The sequence below is a fragment of the Medicago truncatula genome, chromosome 6, assembly GCF_003473485.1.
Source record: "Medicago truncatula cultivar Jemalong A17 chromosome 6, MtrunA17r5.0-ANR, whole genome shotgun sequence".
In the NCBI taxonomy this organism is placed as follows: domain Eukaryota; kingdom Viridiplantae; phylum Streptophyta; class Magnoliopsida; order Fabales; family Fabaceae; genus Medicago; species Medicago truncatula.
The window spans coordinates 30,205,303-30,224,470 of record NC_053047.1 but is presented as its reverse complement, the minus strand read 5'-3'; the positions used below and the strand labels follow the sequence as shown (position 1 = coordinate 30,224,470).

At 36.7% G+C, this 19,168-nt stretch overlaps 1 protein-coding gene across 1 annotated transcript; it reads left to right on the top strand.

Annotated features, from left to right (window-relative positions):
- The first annotated feature begins 2,056 nt into the window (after positions 1–2,056).
- Positions 2,057–9,739, top strand: LOC112416090 (uncharacterized). The gene is made up of 7 exons (XM_024786495.2): positions 2,057–4,855; positions 5,430–5,678; positions 5,773–6,483; positions 6,840–7,649; positions 7,866–8,606; positions 8,748–9,347; positions 9,722–9,739. Exons 1-7 carry the CDS (start codon positions 2,057–2,059, stop codon positions 9,737–9,739), a joined length of 5,928 nt encoding a protein of 1,975 aa, XP_024642263.2.
- The last annotated feature ends 9,429 nt before the right edge of the window (positions 9,740–19,168 follow it).

The window sequence follows — 19,168 nt, the reverse complement described above, 5'->3', positions numbered from 1 at the left end:
CGTCTTTTGTAGAGCATGATGACGTGCATGGTATTTGTGACGCTGATATTGTCGTTACAGATAAGGAGCAAATTCCATCACCACTGCCCCAGTTGATTGATACCCAAACAACGGTGCAAATCGACAACTCAAAAGTGCAAACCGCAACAACATCGATCCATGATGATACAGAGGTGTAGATTGAGAAGGACCAACATATTCAGCCAGTTTAGATTAGTTCAACACTTGGTCAAGATCAAGAGGTTCACAGTAACAAGAACATCAAGCATGATTTGGAATTATGGGCAAAAAATCAAGAATATGATCAAAGGACAACAGACGAGGGTTTTACACAAGTCTTAACCAAGAAACAGAAGCAAACAATAAAAAATAACTAGTCTTGGGAAAGTCGCTTTATAGAACCCATGCAAGAGTGATCCTCCTCCATCTGCCCAATGAATTTATTATATTGGAATGTCAAAGGTATTGACAATTCATATACAAGAATTACGTTAATTTTTTTATTTTTGTCACATAAGCAAACAGTAAAATATATTTTCCTTTTTTTTAAAAATAAAATTTTAGAATTTAGGAGCATAGGACGGAGGTTTCTCGAGGTGCTAATCTAATTTAAATGTCGGTGTTTCTTCCTGATGTCTACCCTTACTCATTGCTTAGAAAAGAAAAAACTTTTATTGAAGTATTATCAGTTAATATTAATATTACATTTTAGTGAAAATGTGTATAATGTGATGTGAACACTGCCCAAATTTATTTATTTATTTTTCATTGGGTTAGTAATTAATAGTATTATGTTTATCTTAAAAGTTCGAGAATATGATGAATGGATCGCAGACGAGGGATTAACACAAATCTTAATCAAGAAACAAAAGCAAACAGTAGAAAAACTAGTCTTGAGAAAGTCACCTTATAGAACCCGTGCAAGGGTGATCCTCCTCCATTTGCGCAATGAATTTATTATATTGGAATGCTAGTGGTATTGCCGATACAAGAATTGTGTTAAATTTTTGGAAAATGTTAACCAGTGCCCCGGGGCGCTGGTTAAGGAAACAGATATAGTAACTTTTGTATTGAAAATTGTGTAATCAATTTTTCAAAAGTCAAAAAAGTGTTACTTTTATCTATATGTGATGTGTACACTGCTTGTTAACTGGTTAAGAAATCTATAAATAGAATTGTTGTCTTAGAAATATAAATTGTCACTTTTTATCAAGTAATAATTACGTTACTTTTTAATAAAAACTTATTTTATTTAGCGCTTAACCAATGCTCCAGGAACACCGGTTAAAATTCTCCATTAATTAATTTATTTTTCATTGGGTTAGTGTACATCATGTGCACAAGTGAACACTGCCTAACTTAATTAGTTTATAGCATTGGGTTAGTAGTAAGTAATTAATTTATCGTAGAGTGTGTCAATCATGTGCACAAGTGACACACTCTAACTTAATTAGTTTTGTATCATAGCATCCAACAAAACAATCACTTCCTCTGGTGGTCGTGGACGTAGAAGAGATGAGACACAATAATCTTAAATCTTATCCAGTTACAACAAATTGCATTGGTTGCAAACACGGTTCGACATTTAATGGCCTCACAAAAGTCTGTCTTAAACCTTTGATCATAAACCAATTGACCCCTGAATCAATTTAATTTGTTTTCATCCCTAAAATATTTGTAACTAGTTTTTTTTATACCGATCATTATGCAACATTCGTTAACTTCTTACGTGTCTATGGAAAGTCACGTAGATCGTAGTCCGTCTTAAATTTTTGATCGGTTACACATGATTGTAATGAAATTCAGTTTGCCCAATCTACCTTTATTATTGGATTTTATTGTTTACAATTACATTTTTCTAATTCTAACCAAAGTACATGTTTTATTTAATAATAGCAGTTCTCCTTCGAAAATAAGAATAGTGTGTTAATGTCCTCACATTTCCAAATGTTGTGTTGCCCTTGTTTCTTTTGCCCTCATCCATAAATAGTATCTTTTGCTTTCACTTTCAGATTTTGACTCAAGTCTCAAGGAAGAGGAGAAGAAACGAAAATCAATGGAAATTTTAATTTCTGTTGTTGCAAAAATAGCAGAATATACCGTTGTGCCTATTGGACGTCAAGCAAGTTACTTGATATTCTACAAAGGTAACTTCAAGACGTTAAAGGATCATGTTGAAGATCTTGAGGCTGCAAGAGCAAGAATGATCCATTCGGTTGAAAGAGAAAGGGGAAATGGTAAAGAAATTGAAAAAGATGTTCTGAATCGGTTGGAGAAAGTGAACGAGGTTATTGAAAAGGCGAATGGGCTCCAAAACGATCCTCGCAATGCCAATGTTAGCTGCTCAGCATGGCCGTTCCCCAACTTGATTTTACGACATCAACTAAGTAGGAAAGCCACAAAAATTTTAAAAGATGTTGTTCAAGTTCAAGGAAAAGGGATTTTTGATCAAGTTGGCTACCTTCCCCCTCTAGATGTAGTAGCCTCTTCCTCAACAAGAGATCGTGAAAAGTATGACACAAGAGAGTCACTTAAGGAGGACATTGTGAAAGCTTTAGCAGATTCTACTTCATGCAACATTGGGGTCTATGGTTTGGGTGGGGTGGGTAAGACCACTCTTGTGGAGAAAGTTGCTCAAATAGCCAAGGAACATAAGTTGTTCGATAGAGTGGTTGAGATAGAAGTATCGAAAAATCCAGACTTTAAAAAGATTCAAGGGGAGATTGCAGATTTCTTGGGTCTGCGATTTGAAGAGGAGACTATTCTTGGCAGAGCACATCGCCTAAGACAAAGAATCAAGATGGAGAAAAGTATCCTTATCATTCTAGATAACATATGGACCATACTTGATTGGAAAGAAGTGGGGATACCAGTTGGTGATGAACATAATGGTTGCAAATTGTTGATGACAAGTAGAGATCAAGGTCTGTTGCTGCAAATGGGTGTTCCAAAGGATTTCACTTTCAAAGTTGAAGTTATGAGTGAAAACGAGACATGGAGATTGTTTCAATTGATGGCAGGTGATGTAGTTAATGATAGCACTTTGAAAGATGTAGCAATTCAGATTGCCCAAAAATGTGAAGGTTTGCCTCTTATGGTAGTGACCGTAGCGCATGGAATGGAAAATAAGAGGGACGTTCAATATTGGAAATATGCGTTAAGGAAACTACAAAGTAATGATCATAGCGAGATGAATGCAAAAACTTATTCTGCTTTTGAATTGAGTTACAACTCATTGGAGAGTGATGAAATAAGGGATCTCTTCTTGCTTTTTGCATTACTGCCAGATACTGTTGTAGAGTACTCTCTGAGAGTTGCAATGGGTTTGGACATATTAAATCATACCATTGATGATGCAAGAATCATACTTTATAGAGTAATCGAATCTTTGGAGGCAACTTGTCTTTTGCTTGGTGTTAAAAAAAGGGGAAAGATCCAAATGCATGACTTGGTTCGAGATTTCGCTATCTTCATAGCATGTAGGGACAAACATGTATTTCTAAAGAAACAGTCTTACGAGGGATGGCCAACCAAGGACTTTTTAAAAAGGTGCACGCAAATTGTTCTAGATGAGTGTCATATGCATGGGCTTCCTCAAATAATTGATTGTCCAAACATTAAGCTTTTCTATTTGCGCGGTAGGAATCGTTCATTAGAAATCCCGGATAATTTTTTTGAGGATATGGGAAGCCTTAGAGTGTTAGATTTAACATCTTTGAACTTCTCTTCATTACCCACTCCATTTTGGTTCTTAACGGACCTTAAAACGTTGTGTTTGGATCATTGTGTTTTGGAAAATATGCATGCAATAGAAGCTTTGCAAAATTTAGAAATTCTTAGCTTGTGGAATTCTTCAATGACCAAGTTCCCAATAGAAATAGGGAAATTGACTCAATTGAGAATGCTTTATTTGAGCCATTTAGGAATAGAAGTGGTCCCACCCAACATCATATCAAACTTGACTAAATTGGAGGAGTTGTACATGGGAAATACCTCTATTAATTGGGAAGATGTGAATTCAACGGTTCAAAATGAACATGCTAGTATTGCTGAGCTTCGAAAGCTACCCAACTTGAAAGCTCTAGAATTACAAATCCGTGAGACTTGGATGTTGCCAAGGGACTTACGATTGATGTTTGAGAAGCTGGAAAGATATAAAATAGCTATTGGAGATGTATGGGACTGGTCTGACATTGAGGATGGAACCTTAAAAACATTGATGCTCAAACTTGGTACAAACATACAATTCGAGCATGGAATTAAAGCATTGATTAAAGGTGTTGAGAATTTGTACTTGGATGATGTAGATGGAATTCAAAATGTGCTTTATCAACTAAATGGGGAAGGATTTCCATTTCTGAAACATCTCCACATCCAAAATAATGCAAACATGAAGCACATTGTTGACTCTAAAGAGAGGAATCAAATCCATGTGTCGTTTCCCATCTTGAAAACACTAGTACTTCTTAATCTTAAAAATTTGGAGCATATTTTTCATGGTCAACCTTCAATTGCTTCTTTTGGAAAACTCAGTGTTATCAAAGTCAAAAACTGCATCCAATTAAAATATCTATTTTCCTATGCAGTAGTTAAAGAACTTTCCCACATTTCTAATATTGAAGTTTGTGAGTGCAATTCTCTGAAGAAAGTAGTGTTTGGAGACAACAATTCAAGTGCAAAAAATGATATCACTGATGAAAAAATCGAGTTTCTTCAATTGCGTTCTTTGACTTTAGAACATTTGGAGACACTTGATAATTTCGCCTCTGATTATTTGACACATCATAGAAGTAAGGAAAAGTATCAAGGTCTAGAGCCTTATGCTTATACTACACCATTTTTTAATAATGCTCAGGTATGTTATTTTGTTTTTAACTTCTTTTGATACAAATGATATAATTTTTAACTGTGTGATATGTAGAAACAGATTAATTAATGAATAAATTGGTACGTTTAGTGAAAAAAGAGTAAATGACTAGAAAAGCTAATAACAGCATTATATCGTCATTTAATACAACAATTAGGAATATCAATCAATCATAAAATAACTATCACATTGTACATCAATCTTGTGCTGTATTGCACATCATCTCTTAAATTCTCTCTATGGGTTTCTCTAATTTCACAGTAATCAATGCAAATATTTTGGACCTTTTTTACCTCGTTTTGATTAATTATGGACCTAACATTATTAAATGTTTAGAAAGCGTGTACTCGCTCCGTATCTTTTTATATGAGTACTGGTTTACAAAATTACGGGTATTAAGAAAAGTTGTTGGAGTAATAAATTTGTCTCAAATGTGTGTGATTATTACTATGTTAACTTAACATATATTCAGACAAATTGGTAATATTAATAAGGGGTATATATATTTAGTGACAAAACTTCTTTTGTAAACTAAGCCTTCAGTAATGATTTCTGTATGTAGGTTGCATTTCCTAATTTGGATGCCCTTAAATTGAGCTCACTTCTCAATTTGAATCAAATTTGGGATGACAATTATCAATCAATGTGCAACTTGACTAGCTTGATTGTGGATAATTGTGTTGGATTGAAGTATTTATTCTCCTCTACTTTGGTTGAAAGTTTTATGAACCTCAAACATCTTGAAATAAGTAATTGTCCTATCATGGAGGAGATTATAGCTAAAACAGAGAGAAATAATGCAGTAAAAGAGGTATGGTAATTCTATTATTGGAGCATCCAATTAATTTTAAACTTGTAATTTAAATAATTGTTTATACTAATAGCGATTATTTATAAATTCATAGGTTAATTTTTTGAAATTAGAGAAAATCATACTGAAGGATATGGCCAGCTTGAAGACAATATGGCATTACCAATTTGAAACATCGAAGGTGTTGGAAGTGAACAATTGTAAGAAAATTGTGGTGGTTTTTCCTTCTTCAATGCAAAATACATATAATGAGCTTGAGAAGTTGGAGGTTACAAATTGTAATTCAGTTGAAGAGATATTTGAATTGACTTTCAATGAAAATAACAGTGTAGAGGATACAACACATTTGAAAGAAGTTACTATAGATGGATTGTGGAATTTGCAAAAGATATGGAGTGAAGATCCTCAAGGGATTCTTAGTTTTCAAAATCTTATAACTGTACAAGTAGTAAGTTGTGAAAGCTTGGAGTATTTACTACCATTCTCCGTAGCCACTCGTTGCTCACATCTTAAGAAACTCGGTATAAAATGGTGTCGGAACATGAAGCAAATTGTTGCAGAGGAGAAAGAATCTAGAGTGAATGCAGCTACCATATTTGAGTTTAACCAGCTTAGTATTTTATTGCTTTGGGGCTTATATAAACTCAATGGTTTCTATGCTGGAAATCATACTCTAGCATGCCCATCTTTGAAGGAAATTAGTGTTTCCAAATCTACAAAGTTGAATTTGTTCAGAACTCTATCCAATTTTCATGATAACAAACACTCTGTTTCAACGGAGCAACCACTTTTCATTGCTGAAGAGGTATGCATATCATGATGACTATTTACATGTCTGGTAATTAAGAATAGATAAAAACGCCATATAATCAATTGAGAGCAAAATATTTTGAACTATTAATATCAAAAGTTATTAAAATATTTTACTTCATAGATGTGCTTTATAATTTCTATAACAAAAATAACAACTACTAACATTGGCCATTTCTCAAAAGTATTTGATAATAAATTATATAAAGGATATATGTGAGTTTAAAAGAAATTGAAAAATGTAGAGTATTCAAAAACATTTAAAAGACAAATTTTAGTAAATAGTAATTATTGCTTCATTCAATAATATTTTTTTTAATTATTTTACATTGTTGTTTAAATATGTTTTAGGTGATTCCAAACTTGGAGTTGTTGAGGATGGTACAGGCAGATGCTGACATGATATTGAAAACCCAGAACCCAAGTTCCCTCTTTAGCAAAATGACCAGTCTTGGTTTGGCTTGCTATAACACGGAAGAGGCAAGATTTCCTTATTGGTTTCTTGAAAATGTGCATACTCTTGAGTCACTATTTGTTGAGTGGAGTTGCTTCAAGAAGATATTTCAAGATAAAGGAGAAATAACTGAGAAGACTCATCCACATATCAAAAGACTGACATTGAATGAATTACCTAAACTTCAACATATATGCGAGGAAGGATCCCAAATTGACCCAGTTCTTGAGTCCCTTGAATACTTACATGTTGATAGTTGTTCTAGTCTGACAAATTTGATGCCTTCCTCCGTCAACCTTAATCATCTTGCAAAGTTAGAGATAACAGAATGCAATGGGCTAAAATATTTGATCTCAACTCTTACTGCACGCAGTTTGGACAAGCTCACTGTGCTGAAGATAAAAGGTTGTAATTCACTTGAAGAAGTAGTTAATGGAGTAGAAAATGTTGACATTGCTTTTATTAGTTTACAAACTTTGATGTTGGAATGTTTGCCAAGCCTCATCAAGTTTTGCTCTAGTAAGTGTTTCATGAAGTTCCCTTTGTTGGAGAAAGTAATTGTGAGGGAATGTTCTTGTATGAAGATTTTTTCTGCTGGAGACACAAGCACACCAATTCTTCGAAAAGTCAAAATTGCAGAAAATGATTCAGAATGGCATTGGAAGGGAAACCTAAACAATACAATATACAACATGTTTGAAGATAAGGTATGCTTGATTTACAACGCGCGCACGTTTGTGTGTTTACATTGTGACCATATATCGTTAAAAAGTAGTTGTAAGAATTTTTCAAAAGAAAAGTGAAAGTAATTGTATTTCAAATTTACAAAGAACATTTTTACCTATGTATATAGATTTTGTAAATGCACTATATTTTACTACTACTTTTGTTTGAACTAACTCATAATACAATTGTTTTTACAGCTGGGATTTGGTAGTTTCAAGCATTTAATACTATCTGAATATCCCGAGTTAAAAGAGTTGTGGTATGGTCGACTTGAGCATAAAGCATTTAGGAGTTTGAAGCATCTAGTGGTTCATAAATGTGATTTTTTATCCGATGTGCTATTTCAACCTAACTTGCTAGAAATGTTGATGAACTTGGAAGAATTAGAGGTTGAAGATTGTAATTCATTAGAAGCAGTTTTTGATTTGAAAGGTGAATTTGCAAAAGAAATTGTTGTGCATAATTCTACTCAATTAAAGAAATTAAAACTATCTAATCTTCCAAAACTGAAGCATGTATGGAAAGAGGATCCACATTACACACTGAGGTTTGAAAATTTAAGTGATGTTTCTGTTGTGGGATGCAAAAGCTTGATGAGCCTCTTTCCACTCTCAGTTGCTAGAGATATGAAGCAACTTCAAAGTCTTCAAGTAAGTAAATGTGGGATTGAAGAAATTGTGGCCAAGGAAGAAGGACCAGATGAGATGGTTAAATTTGTGTTTCTTCATTTAACATCCATTAAACTTTATGATTTGACCAAACTTAAGGCATTCTTTGTTGGGGTTCATTCTCTTCAATGTAAATCATTGAAAACAATCAACTTGTTTCGATGTCCAAAAATAGTGCTATTTAAGGCAGAGTCTTTGAGACACAAAGAAAGTTCCAGAAATGATGTGCTCAATATCTCAACATATCAAGCTCTTTTTGTGATTGAAGAGGTAAGAGTAGTGTCAAATATCATATTTTTCAAAAGCTTGTCTATTACGTTGATTGAGTGTTATTCATTGATAATTTTATGTGCTAATATTCTACTTAGCACAACTTGATTGTTTCAAAAGCTGATAATATTCTACTTGCAGGAGGTACTTACAAGTGTTGAGAGTACAACTCAAATTAGCCCGCGACTTAGAGAGTTGAAATTATGGTACCTGGCTAAGCTTCGATATATATGCAAAGAAGGATTTCAAATGGATCCTTTTCTGCATTTTCTTGAAAGAATTGATGTTTACCAATGTTCCAGTCTGATAAAGTTGGTTCCGTCCTCGGTTACCTTTAGTTACATGACCTATTTGGAGGTATCATACTGCAATGGGTCGAAAAATTTGATAACACACTCAACAGCAAAGAGTCTTGTCAAACTCAGAACAATGAAGATTCAAATGTGTAATTGGCTTGAGGATATTGTGAACGGTAAAGAAGATGAGACAAACGAGATTTCATTTTGCAGTTTACAAACTCTAAAACTAATTTCTTTACAAAGGCTATGTCGATTTTGCTCATGCTTATGCCCCATTAAGTTTCCCATGCTGGAAGTTGTAGTTGTCAAAAAATGTCCTCAAATGGAACATTTTTCATTGGGAGTGGCCAACACACCAAATCTTCAAACTGTAGAAATTGACGAAGAAAATCATTGGGACGGTGACCTCAACCGAACCGTAAAGAATCTGTGTGATGAGAAGGTATGTTTTACATTGCTCCACCAATTTATTTGCTTTCGGTTAGTTTAAGACTATCTAGCTAGATCATGATCATTTTGAAGGTCGAAAAAATGTAGTGTAATAGACTAAAATATTATACATAGGACCTTATTTAAGTGCTTATGGCATAAGGGTTTATCACATGAAATGTAATGTAATAAACCTTATTGTTGATAGCCTTTTATTCATGTTGTACCTTATATCTCAGTTTTCCTGAGGCATATCAACCCGCTCAAAGTTATTTTGGTTTTACCTTTTTGTAAATTTCCACACTTTTAGTAGGTGATATCGGATTATGAACTATATTTTACTACTACTTTTGTTTGAATTAACACTCAATACGATTGTTTTTGCAGGAGGATTTGATGGTTTAGAGCATTTATTTTTCCTATGAAAAGAATTGTGGTATGGTCGACTTGAGATTTGTTCATTCTACTTCATTCTACTTTAGGGGCTGATATATTTGTTAATTAATTAATATTAACATTTTTTTTTTTTGAAGGAAATTAATGTTAACATTTTGTCAACAGGATGTCCCACATTCTAATTAATATGTTGAATGATGAGACCATCATCTATCCTCACATTTGCAAGGTACCCAACACCAAATCATTCTTTGTAATATACATTTTAGTCCTTGTTTTAAGTGTTAAAATCAAATACTTGACATATTATAAGGACTATTTTTAATATAAATAAATTTTGCAAGGAGTAAAATAAAACAACAAGAATCAAAAGAAAAAAGATGAAAAGTACAAGGACTAATATCGGAACTGTTGAAATTTCCAAGGACCGTTTTCATTTTTAAATTTATTATTAATAAAATTAAATATAAGTTTTTTTGACGGAAAAATTAAATATAAGCTAATCCTTTAGAACTTGTTTGCTTTACATATGTTAGTTCTATTTTTTTTGTAAAAAAACAAGTTATCACTTTTTGTTTAAAGGGAATACTAACATTAATAAGTACAACTCAAAACATAAGATGTGTTAAGATATGCCCTTAATATTGGGATGGAAAAATGTTCTTATTTGTGATAAAATCTGAGATGGGCACGAGATGGTTTAACAAAGTGAAATAGAAGTGTTACAGAAACTGTGCATGCATGTGTCTTGTGGTTAAATGTGTATTCATGTGAGTGAAAATGCGTCCCTTCAAAGAAAACTTATGCCTTGTAATAGAATTGAATTGATGTTATTTATACATGTTTATTATTATACTTTATGAAACTGATTACTCACCCCTTTCGTGTATTTGTGTTTGACGATTGCAATGACGCACAGGCGCAAGAAATATGTTATAAGTAGTTCGAAAGAGCTATTTATATTGGCGTTTGGAAGACTTTCTTTTATTTTCTATTATGTTGTTATTTGATTGGCTTGCATGTCAAGTACTTGTATTGTAATTTTACTCTCACAGCTCTGGTAGGGTTACGTCGAGGGATTCTTTGACTATGTTACCTATTTGTTTAATTGACAAATTCAACCGTGACATTTTAGGGGTGTTTCTATGTGTTTGATGGATCACTCTTTGTTTCGAAAAACTGAACATTTCTATTTGGACAAATGGTATGCATGCTATGTCCTAAGCCTATGTGCTTGTGTTTCTTGAAATCTTTTCTAAAAGTTTCTATTGAAGATATTGCTTGGGTTTGGAATCAGTGGAACTATATAATTCAAAACAATCAAAATTTTAGGTGGGGCATTTACACCAACCATGTCTTCCGAATACACCCATCCCTGCATCTTATGATAATATATTGCAAAAATGTCAAAATTAAGAGGAAAAACACAACAATAGAGAATGCACTGGAAAGACAAAACATTAGGACAAAAAAAAAAGGCTCACCCGGCCAAATTTCTCTACAAGAATATAAGAAAGACGAAGTATATATGTATATACTCTTTTCAAGTTTGTGTAAATGATGGACGAATTGATAAGTGCACTAAATCGTAACAAGTATTATTAAAAAGTAAATTATCTTCTCTACACGGAATGTCGATCAACTTAGCAATTAAACGAATTTATCAAAGTAAAAACAGTAAAAGAGATTAGTTGGTTGCCAGTTTTTCAATTGTCTTGCACATAAGGACTAGGAATGAAAGGACTGATCAACAGGACAAATAGAGGGAGAAATGTTTTCATGCAGAAGTAAATTCTTTAATGAAGCACTCTTGAGAAATGTGGTCAATGCATTTTTTCAAATTACATACTTTGGTGATCAATCATTTTGACTACCTTTGAGGAAGAAGTAGCCGTTCTCACAAGTCACCTCTCAGCCAACACACCGTGTTCTTGTCTTTCCCATGGTTTCACCAAGTATGCTCTTGTCTTAACTAGTTTACATATATATTAGAGACAAATATCAAACATAACATCGCAGTTCACTTCAAATATCAAATGGAGACAATGAATTCCACTCAAAACGATAACTAAACTTTAAGTGTATCAGAGAAGTAATATATGACATTATTGCTTCCACTGATAACTATAAAATGATATTGAGAGGCTAGACACAAAACCTTGCTTTTTATGGTTCTTCTTCTGTTGCAAGCTCAATATGTCCAAATCCTATAAACCTCCTTTCTTGATCTGTATGAAGACAGATGCTAACACTTTATCCAGAATCTTCCAAACAATTTTCCAAAAAAAATGAAATTAAAAAATTCAACCAAATATAAAATAGTGCAGAAAATAATTGACAAGAACCTACACGAGATGTATATAAATATTATTGTATGCAAAGTTTCAACACATATTGTCTCTGATGCATACAGTACTTTTCAGAGCACCTATAAAAAAAAAAATAAAAAAAATAAAAAAAATAAAAAAAAACTTAGTAACATAAAATTTCACTAATTTTTCTTAGGTGAATTAAAATAAATAATAATACAAACTAGATGGATATTGATAGTAAGAACGCAAACAAGGTTCAATTCAATCAATGACACATTGAATCAAGATTATAACTTTTACTTATAAAACCATAAGTGGTACAAGTGAACATTTTTAATTTTGTTCCCAATAATCAACCTCCTTCATATTCAAATCATATGAAATGAATTCATCTTGATTGATTTTTATTCCTCAACTCACCACAATCTCCATCAATCACTGTGGAAAATGATGCTGAGAATGTGGCACTGACGGCATATCCTGCTCAATTTCTATATAAAGAAGCTTTTAACCAACATGTGACACGAACTAAAGAATTCTTCAATCAAATCACTCAAAGAAATCAAAAGTCACAAGACTGCTATGTAAGCAACTCAAATCAATATGAGTTAATATATACTCAAACATTTGTAAATATGTGAATAATAAGTATTTTGTTGAAATATGCATTGTGTACTACATGTGAATTGAGATAACCGATCTCTAGCTCAAGATGGGGCTATATTTGAGGAGTGACTTGGGCCAACAAGGGAGGAGAGGTGTGATACGCAGGTGCCAGTAGCAGATACATCTGAAGGAATGATTGGGCCAAGTCAAGACAAGAGGCCAACAGTGGCAAGGATCAGGCAAGCTCCAGCGTGGGCCAAAGACTATGTGTTAGGCAACACTAAGAAGGCACCTGGAAAGCACTGAGTTTCTAGAAGAGTCTGTGAAATGGACAGCTGTATTCCATTGTACTATGATTCCTTCCTGGTTGATCTTTTTACTTTTTATTCCCTGCAATTGCTGGATCAGTAGACATGTGTCCTGATCAGATAGGTTTAGAGAGAATTTTGAGCTTTATAATCACTACTGATTGTAATATTGAATTTTATCCAAAATCAAATATCAATTTCCTTTTTCTCTCTAACTTTTCTCTGGAGCTTTTCACTGCTTGAAAGTGATTATTATCTCTCTTACCTATCATTGGTGCTTTCATTGCTTTTCATCATGCCTCCCAAAATTGAAAAAGCAGAAAAATCAACCGATGATACAACTTCCCAGATCCAGGACTTGCAAATTTCTCTGGCAGCTGTTTCTCAGCAACAGATTAATTTTCAATCCTTTCTCACCACACAACTTCCCCTTCTCATCAAAGAACAACTTTCATCCCACCTTGAATCTCAACCCATCAAAACCCATACCAATCCAGATCCAAATTCCACAATCAAACTCCCCAAAATTACCCTCTCTCAATTCGATGGCAAGGATCCATTGGATTGGATCTTCAAAGCTGAGAATTATTTTGACCTCTCTAATACCCCTCATGCACGCCGTTTGATCCTGATTCCCTTCTTTCTTCAGGGACCGGCGCTAAGTTGGTTCAAGTGGTTGCACTCCAACAACCTCATCACCACTTGGCCGGAGTTTCTTCGTGCGTTGGAGATCCGTTTTGGTCCATCATCGTTCGACAACCATGAAGCTTCTCTTTACAAGCTCCAACAAACTGGGAGTGTGCTAGAGTATCAACAACAATTCGAAACCCTCTCTAATAGGGTGACAGGATTATCTGCTATTTCTCTGTTGAATTGTTTTCTTTCAGGTTTGCGGCGCGAAATCCACCACGAGCTCACCGTTCTGAAGCCAGTATCACTACCACAAGCTATAGACCTCGCCAAACTCGTCGAGACCAAGATCGCGGCGTCTCGAGCAACTTTCCGACAACGACCACCGCCGATCCAGACCACCGTGCCGGCTGTCGCTCCGCCACCGTCCATTCTGGGGGCACCTCCGAATCTACCAGTTCGACGACTGAATCAAACAGAGCAGCAGGAACGTAGATCCAAGGGTTTGTGCTTCAACTGTGATGAGAAATTCCACCCTGGACATCGTTGCGCTCGCAAGCAGTTCTTGCTTTTCCTCACGGATGATACTGATGTTGATGAGGAAATTGTGGTCTCCGAAGCCGGACCACCGTCGCCGGTGCCAAGTGTTACGGAGGCAGCGTCTTCCACTCCAAGTTCACCCACAACAGGTGAACATTTTCAACTGTCACACGCAGCTCTCGCCGGCCCACCATCTCCTCGCACCCTCCGGATTCAAGGTCATGTTCGCGAAATGGCTGTCACTATCCTCATTGATTCTGGGAGCTCACACAACATTATGCAGCCTCGAGTGGCTGAATTTCTAGGCCTGCCAATGGTATCTATCACACCATTCTCTGTTGTGGTGGGTAATGGGCAAACCATTCACTGTGAAGGGTTATGTGAACAAGTTCCGGTGACGCTAGCAGAACAACAGTTTCCCATTCCATTCTACATCCTTCCTATTCATGGTGCAGACTTAGTCTTGGGGGTTCAATGGTTACAGACACTGGGAGCCTTCTTCTCTGATTACTCTGTTCCATCTATCCAGTTTACTTACAACCACAGACCCATCACTCTGATTGGTGAACCACCTACTCAATCTACCCTAGCCACTTACTCCCAGTTTTGTCGTTTTCTTTTCACCAACTCCATTGAATCCGCACATACTGTTACCCTAGCCCAATATAACCTTCACTCTGCTCCGCCCCTAAACCCACCTCCCAAATTAACCCCAATACACCCTGAAATTTCAACTATCCTCCACAAATTTGCAGGGGTCTTCACCACACCTACTGGATTACCACCACACAGAACCCAGGATCACCATATCCATCTTTTACCCCAAACCCAGCCAGTCAATGTTCGCCCCTATCGCTACCCACAATATCAAAAAGACATCATGACCTCAATGATCAAAGATATGCTCTCTGATGGAATCATACAACCCAGCACTAGCCCTTTTTCTTCTCCAGTCTTATTGGTGCGCAAGAAGGACGGCTCTTGGCGCTTCTGTGTTGATTACAGGGCACTTAACACAGTCACGGTGAAGGACCGTTTTCCCATACCAACGATTGATGAGTTATTGGACGAATTACACGGTGCGACTGTTTTCTCTAAGCTGGATCTTCGCTCAGGTTACCATCAAATCCGAGTGGCACCAGAAGATTGCTTTAAAACAGCCTTCCGAACAGTTGATGGTCATTTTGAGTTTCGTGTGATGCCTTTTGGGCTCTCTAACGCCCCGTCTACCTTCCAGGCCACCATGAATAAAATATTCAGTCAATTTCTCCGAAAATTTGTTCTCATATTCTTCGATGACATCCTCATCTATAGTCGAACATAGGAGGACCATTTAGTCCACTTGCAGCAAGTCCTTACGTTGTTAGAACAACAACACCTGTTTGCAAAAGAATCAAAGTGTGACTTTGCAGTTCCTCGTGTAGCCTATCTCGGTCATATCATTACTACAAATGGAGTGGAAGCAGACCCAGAAAAGCTGCAAGCAATTCAGGATTGGCCACCCCCTTCCACTGTCACTGCCTTGCGTGGATTCTTGGGTTTGACCGGTTTTTACCGTAAATTTGTGCAGCATTATGCTACTGTAGCAGGGCCATTAACTGATCTTCTCCGGCATCAAGCATTTGTCTGGACTGATGAAGCACTCAAGGCTTTCCATACACTCAAAGAGGCCATGACTACGCTTCCGGTGTTAGGCATTCCAGATTTTTCTACTTCCTTTGACGTTACCACTGATGCTTCTGGTATAGCTGTTGGTGCTATTCTATCCCAAAAAACACACCCTATTGCTTTCTTCAGCAAAAAATTGTGCCCACGGATGATGACAGCCTCGGCTTATGAACGCGAGATCTATGCTATCACCACCTCGGTTAAGAAATGGCGTCACTATCTCTTGGGAAGACACTTCCGTATCTTTACGGATCAACAAAGCTTAAGAGGGTTACTATCCCAAACCATTCAGACACCAGCCCAACATAAATGGCTCGCCAAGCTCTTGGGGTTTGACTATGAGATACACTACACCCCTGGCCGAACCAATGTGGTGGCAGACGCACTCTCTCGACCGGAGGAGCCACCAACTCACATGTATGCTGCTATTACTGAGTGTCAACCGACCCTGCTGAAGACACTGCGTGAATTCTATGAGAACACCACCCTTGGTGACACTCTAGTGCAAAAATTAACCGGGCCAGAAGCTGTTCACACTCATTTCACTTTTACTCAGGGACTTTTGTTCTTTAAGGAGCGCTTGTTTATACCAGAAGAGACCAATCTGCGTACCCAGCTCTTGCAGGAATTTCATGCGGCCCCTGTTGGTGGACATTCCGGAGTCAAGGGAACACTAGCACGACTCGCAGCCTCTTTTTCGTGGCCTAACTTGGCTAAGGATGTCAAAGATTTTGTCCAAGAATGCATTCCCTGTCAGCAACACAAATACTCCACCCAACGACCACAAGGATTGCTTCAACCGTTACCCATTCCGAGTCAAGTATGGGAAGATATTTCGATGGATTTTATCACTCAATTGCCTCCGTCTGAAGGGAAGTCTACTGTTTGGGTCATTGTGGATAGGCTCACGAAATACGCCCACTTCATTGCATTAGCACCACAGTTCACTGCATCATCTTTAGCACCGGTGTTCATTAAGGAAATATACCGGCTCCATGGAATGCCAAAAACCATTGTCAGTGATCGTGATAGGGTCTTTGTGAGTCGATTCTGGAAGGAGTTATTTCGGTTGAATGGCACTACCTTATGTTTTTCAAGTGCCTATCATCCCCAATCTGATGGTCAAACGGAGGTAACAAACAGAATCTTGGAAACTTTCCTCCGATGCTATGTGAGTGACAGCCCAAAGAAGTGGGTTGCGTACCTACCCTTAGCTGAACATTGGTACAACTCATCCTTTCAGTCAGCAATCAAAATGACTCCTTTCGAAGCACTTTATGGACGACCACCACCTACCATTCAGGCCTATGTGCAGGGATCCACTGTTGTGGCAACTCTGGACGAAACTCTGACTGTGCACCATCGCATTCTTGAAGTTCTGAAGAGCAATCTGCAACAAGCACAGATGCGAATGCGCAACCAAGCTAATTCTCACCGTCGTGACCATGAATTCCAAGTCGGGGATTGGGTATGGCTGCGTCTGCAACCATATAGGCAGACTACAATGCGTGGGCGTTGTTTCTCTAAGTTCAGCAAGAGATTCCATGGCCCTTTTCCTATCAACAAACGCATTGGCCCTGTAGCTTATGAATTGTCTCTTCCTCCGGGAGCCCGCATACACCCCGTTTTCCATGTCTCGAAGCTAAAGGCGTTCCACGGAAACCCTCCTGCCACTCCTCCTTCGTTGGATTCTTCAGTTGAAGGCACGATGATACCACTACAGCCATTGACCGTACTTGGAGAGAGGTCTGTACACACTAAAAAGGGCAAGGTGCAGCAGCTGCTGGTTCAGTGGGAAGGACTTCCAGCTAAGGAAGCCACTTGGGAAGACCAAAATGAATTGCTGGAGGCATATCCAAACCTGCACCTTGAGGACAAGGTGAAACTTGATGGGATAAGCAATGATACGCAGGTGCCAGTAGCAGATACATCTGAAGGAATGATTGGGCCAAGTCAAGACAAGAGGCCAACAGTGGCAAGGATCAGGCAAGCTCCAGCGTGGGCCAAAGACTATGTGTTAGGCAACACTAAGAAGGCACCTGGAAAGCACTGAGTTTCTAGAAGAGTCTGTGAAATGGACAGCTGTATTCCATTGTACTATGATTCCTTCCTGGTTGATCTTTTTACTTTTTATTCCCTGCAATTGCTGGATCAGTAGACATGTGTCCTGATCAGATAGGTTTAGAGAGAATTTTGAGCTTTATAATCACTACTGATTGTAATATTGAATTTTATCCAAAATCAAATATCAATTTCCTTTTTCTCTCTAACTTTTCTCTGGAGCTTTTCACTGCTCGAAAGTGATTATTATCTCTCTTACCTATCAGGTGTGTCTTACGGTCAAATATCCAATGGAGTGTTGGTTATATTGTCATCATATAGGTAGGGTTTGACAAACTTAAGTGTTACGGAACATATACTAGTGGTGCCTAATAATAGTTAGGGTATACTTGTTAGATCATAAGAGTACAATGAGGGAAAATTTCCTAAGTCGTTTAGTGGGTAAATCCCAAATGTTAGGAGCTTACGTGCAACCACTAAGTATTTTTTGTGTGTCACGTATATGAATTTTGGGTTGAGTTGAGCAAGTATACAAGGACTTGAATGTGTTTGTCTCTTACAAGAGCATATACTGCCATGTTCCTTGCCATTTTTAAGTAGTTAGATGGTACCAAGTGAAATTGAAGTGTTACAAGAATTGTTCATGCATGTGTCTTGTGATTAAATGTGTATTCTTATGAGCGATAATGTGTCCCGCGGAAGAAAACTTATGCCTTGTGAAAGAGTTGAATTGATGTTATTTATATATGTGTTTGTCTAATTTATTAGTATACGTTACAAAACTTGATTACTCACCCATTTCGTGTATTTGTGTTTGACGATTGCGATGACGCACATATGCAAGAAACATGTGAGAATTAGTGCCAAGGAGCAATTTATATTGGTGTTTGGAAGACTTTCTTTTAATTTCTATTTGATTGGGTTGCATTTCAAGTACTTGTATTTTAATTTTGCTCTTATTGTTATGCTGGGTGATGTTGAGGGATTCTTGGACTACTTTACCTATTTGGACAAATGGTGTGCATGTTATGTCGTAAGCCTGTGTGCTAGTGTTTTGTGAAATCTTTTTTAAGAGTTTCTGTTGGAGATATTTTTTGGGTTTGAAATCATTGGAACTATATAATTCAAGACAATCAAACACAGTCACCTTTTCGTGTTTTGGCAAAGCTTAGTGACTTTTATTTATAGAATTCTATCACTCATGACATAGTTGAGATATCACTGCAAGTAATATGAAATTTGGAAACTCCATAACCCATGCATAATTTCTGAAATTTGTTTTTGGTTTTTTCCTTTCCATAGTGTATAGAAAC

Bases quoted from the DNA above. Each gene is read 5' to 3' on its own strand.
- LOC112416090 (XM_024786495.2), top strand. From the start codon at position 2,057: ATGGAAATTTTAATTTCTGTTGTTGCAAAAATAGCAGAATATACCGTT. The intron at 4,856-5,429 runs GTATGTTATTTT...TTCTGTATGTAG, and splicing joins CATTTTTTAATAATGCTCAG to GTTGCATTTCCTAATTTGGA. The intron at 5,679-5,772 runs GTATGGTAATTC...ATAAATTCATAG, and splicing joins GAAATAATGCAGTAAAAGAG to GTTAATTTTTTGAAATTAGA.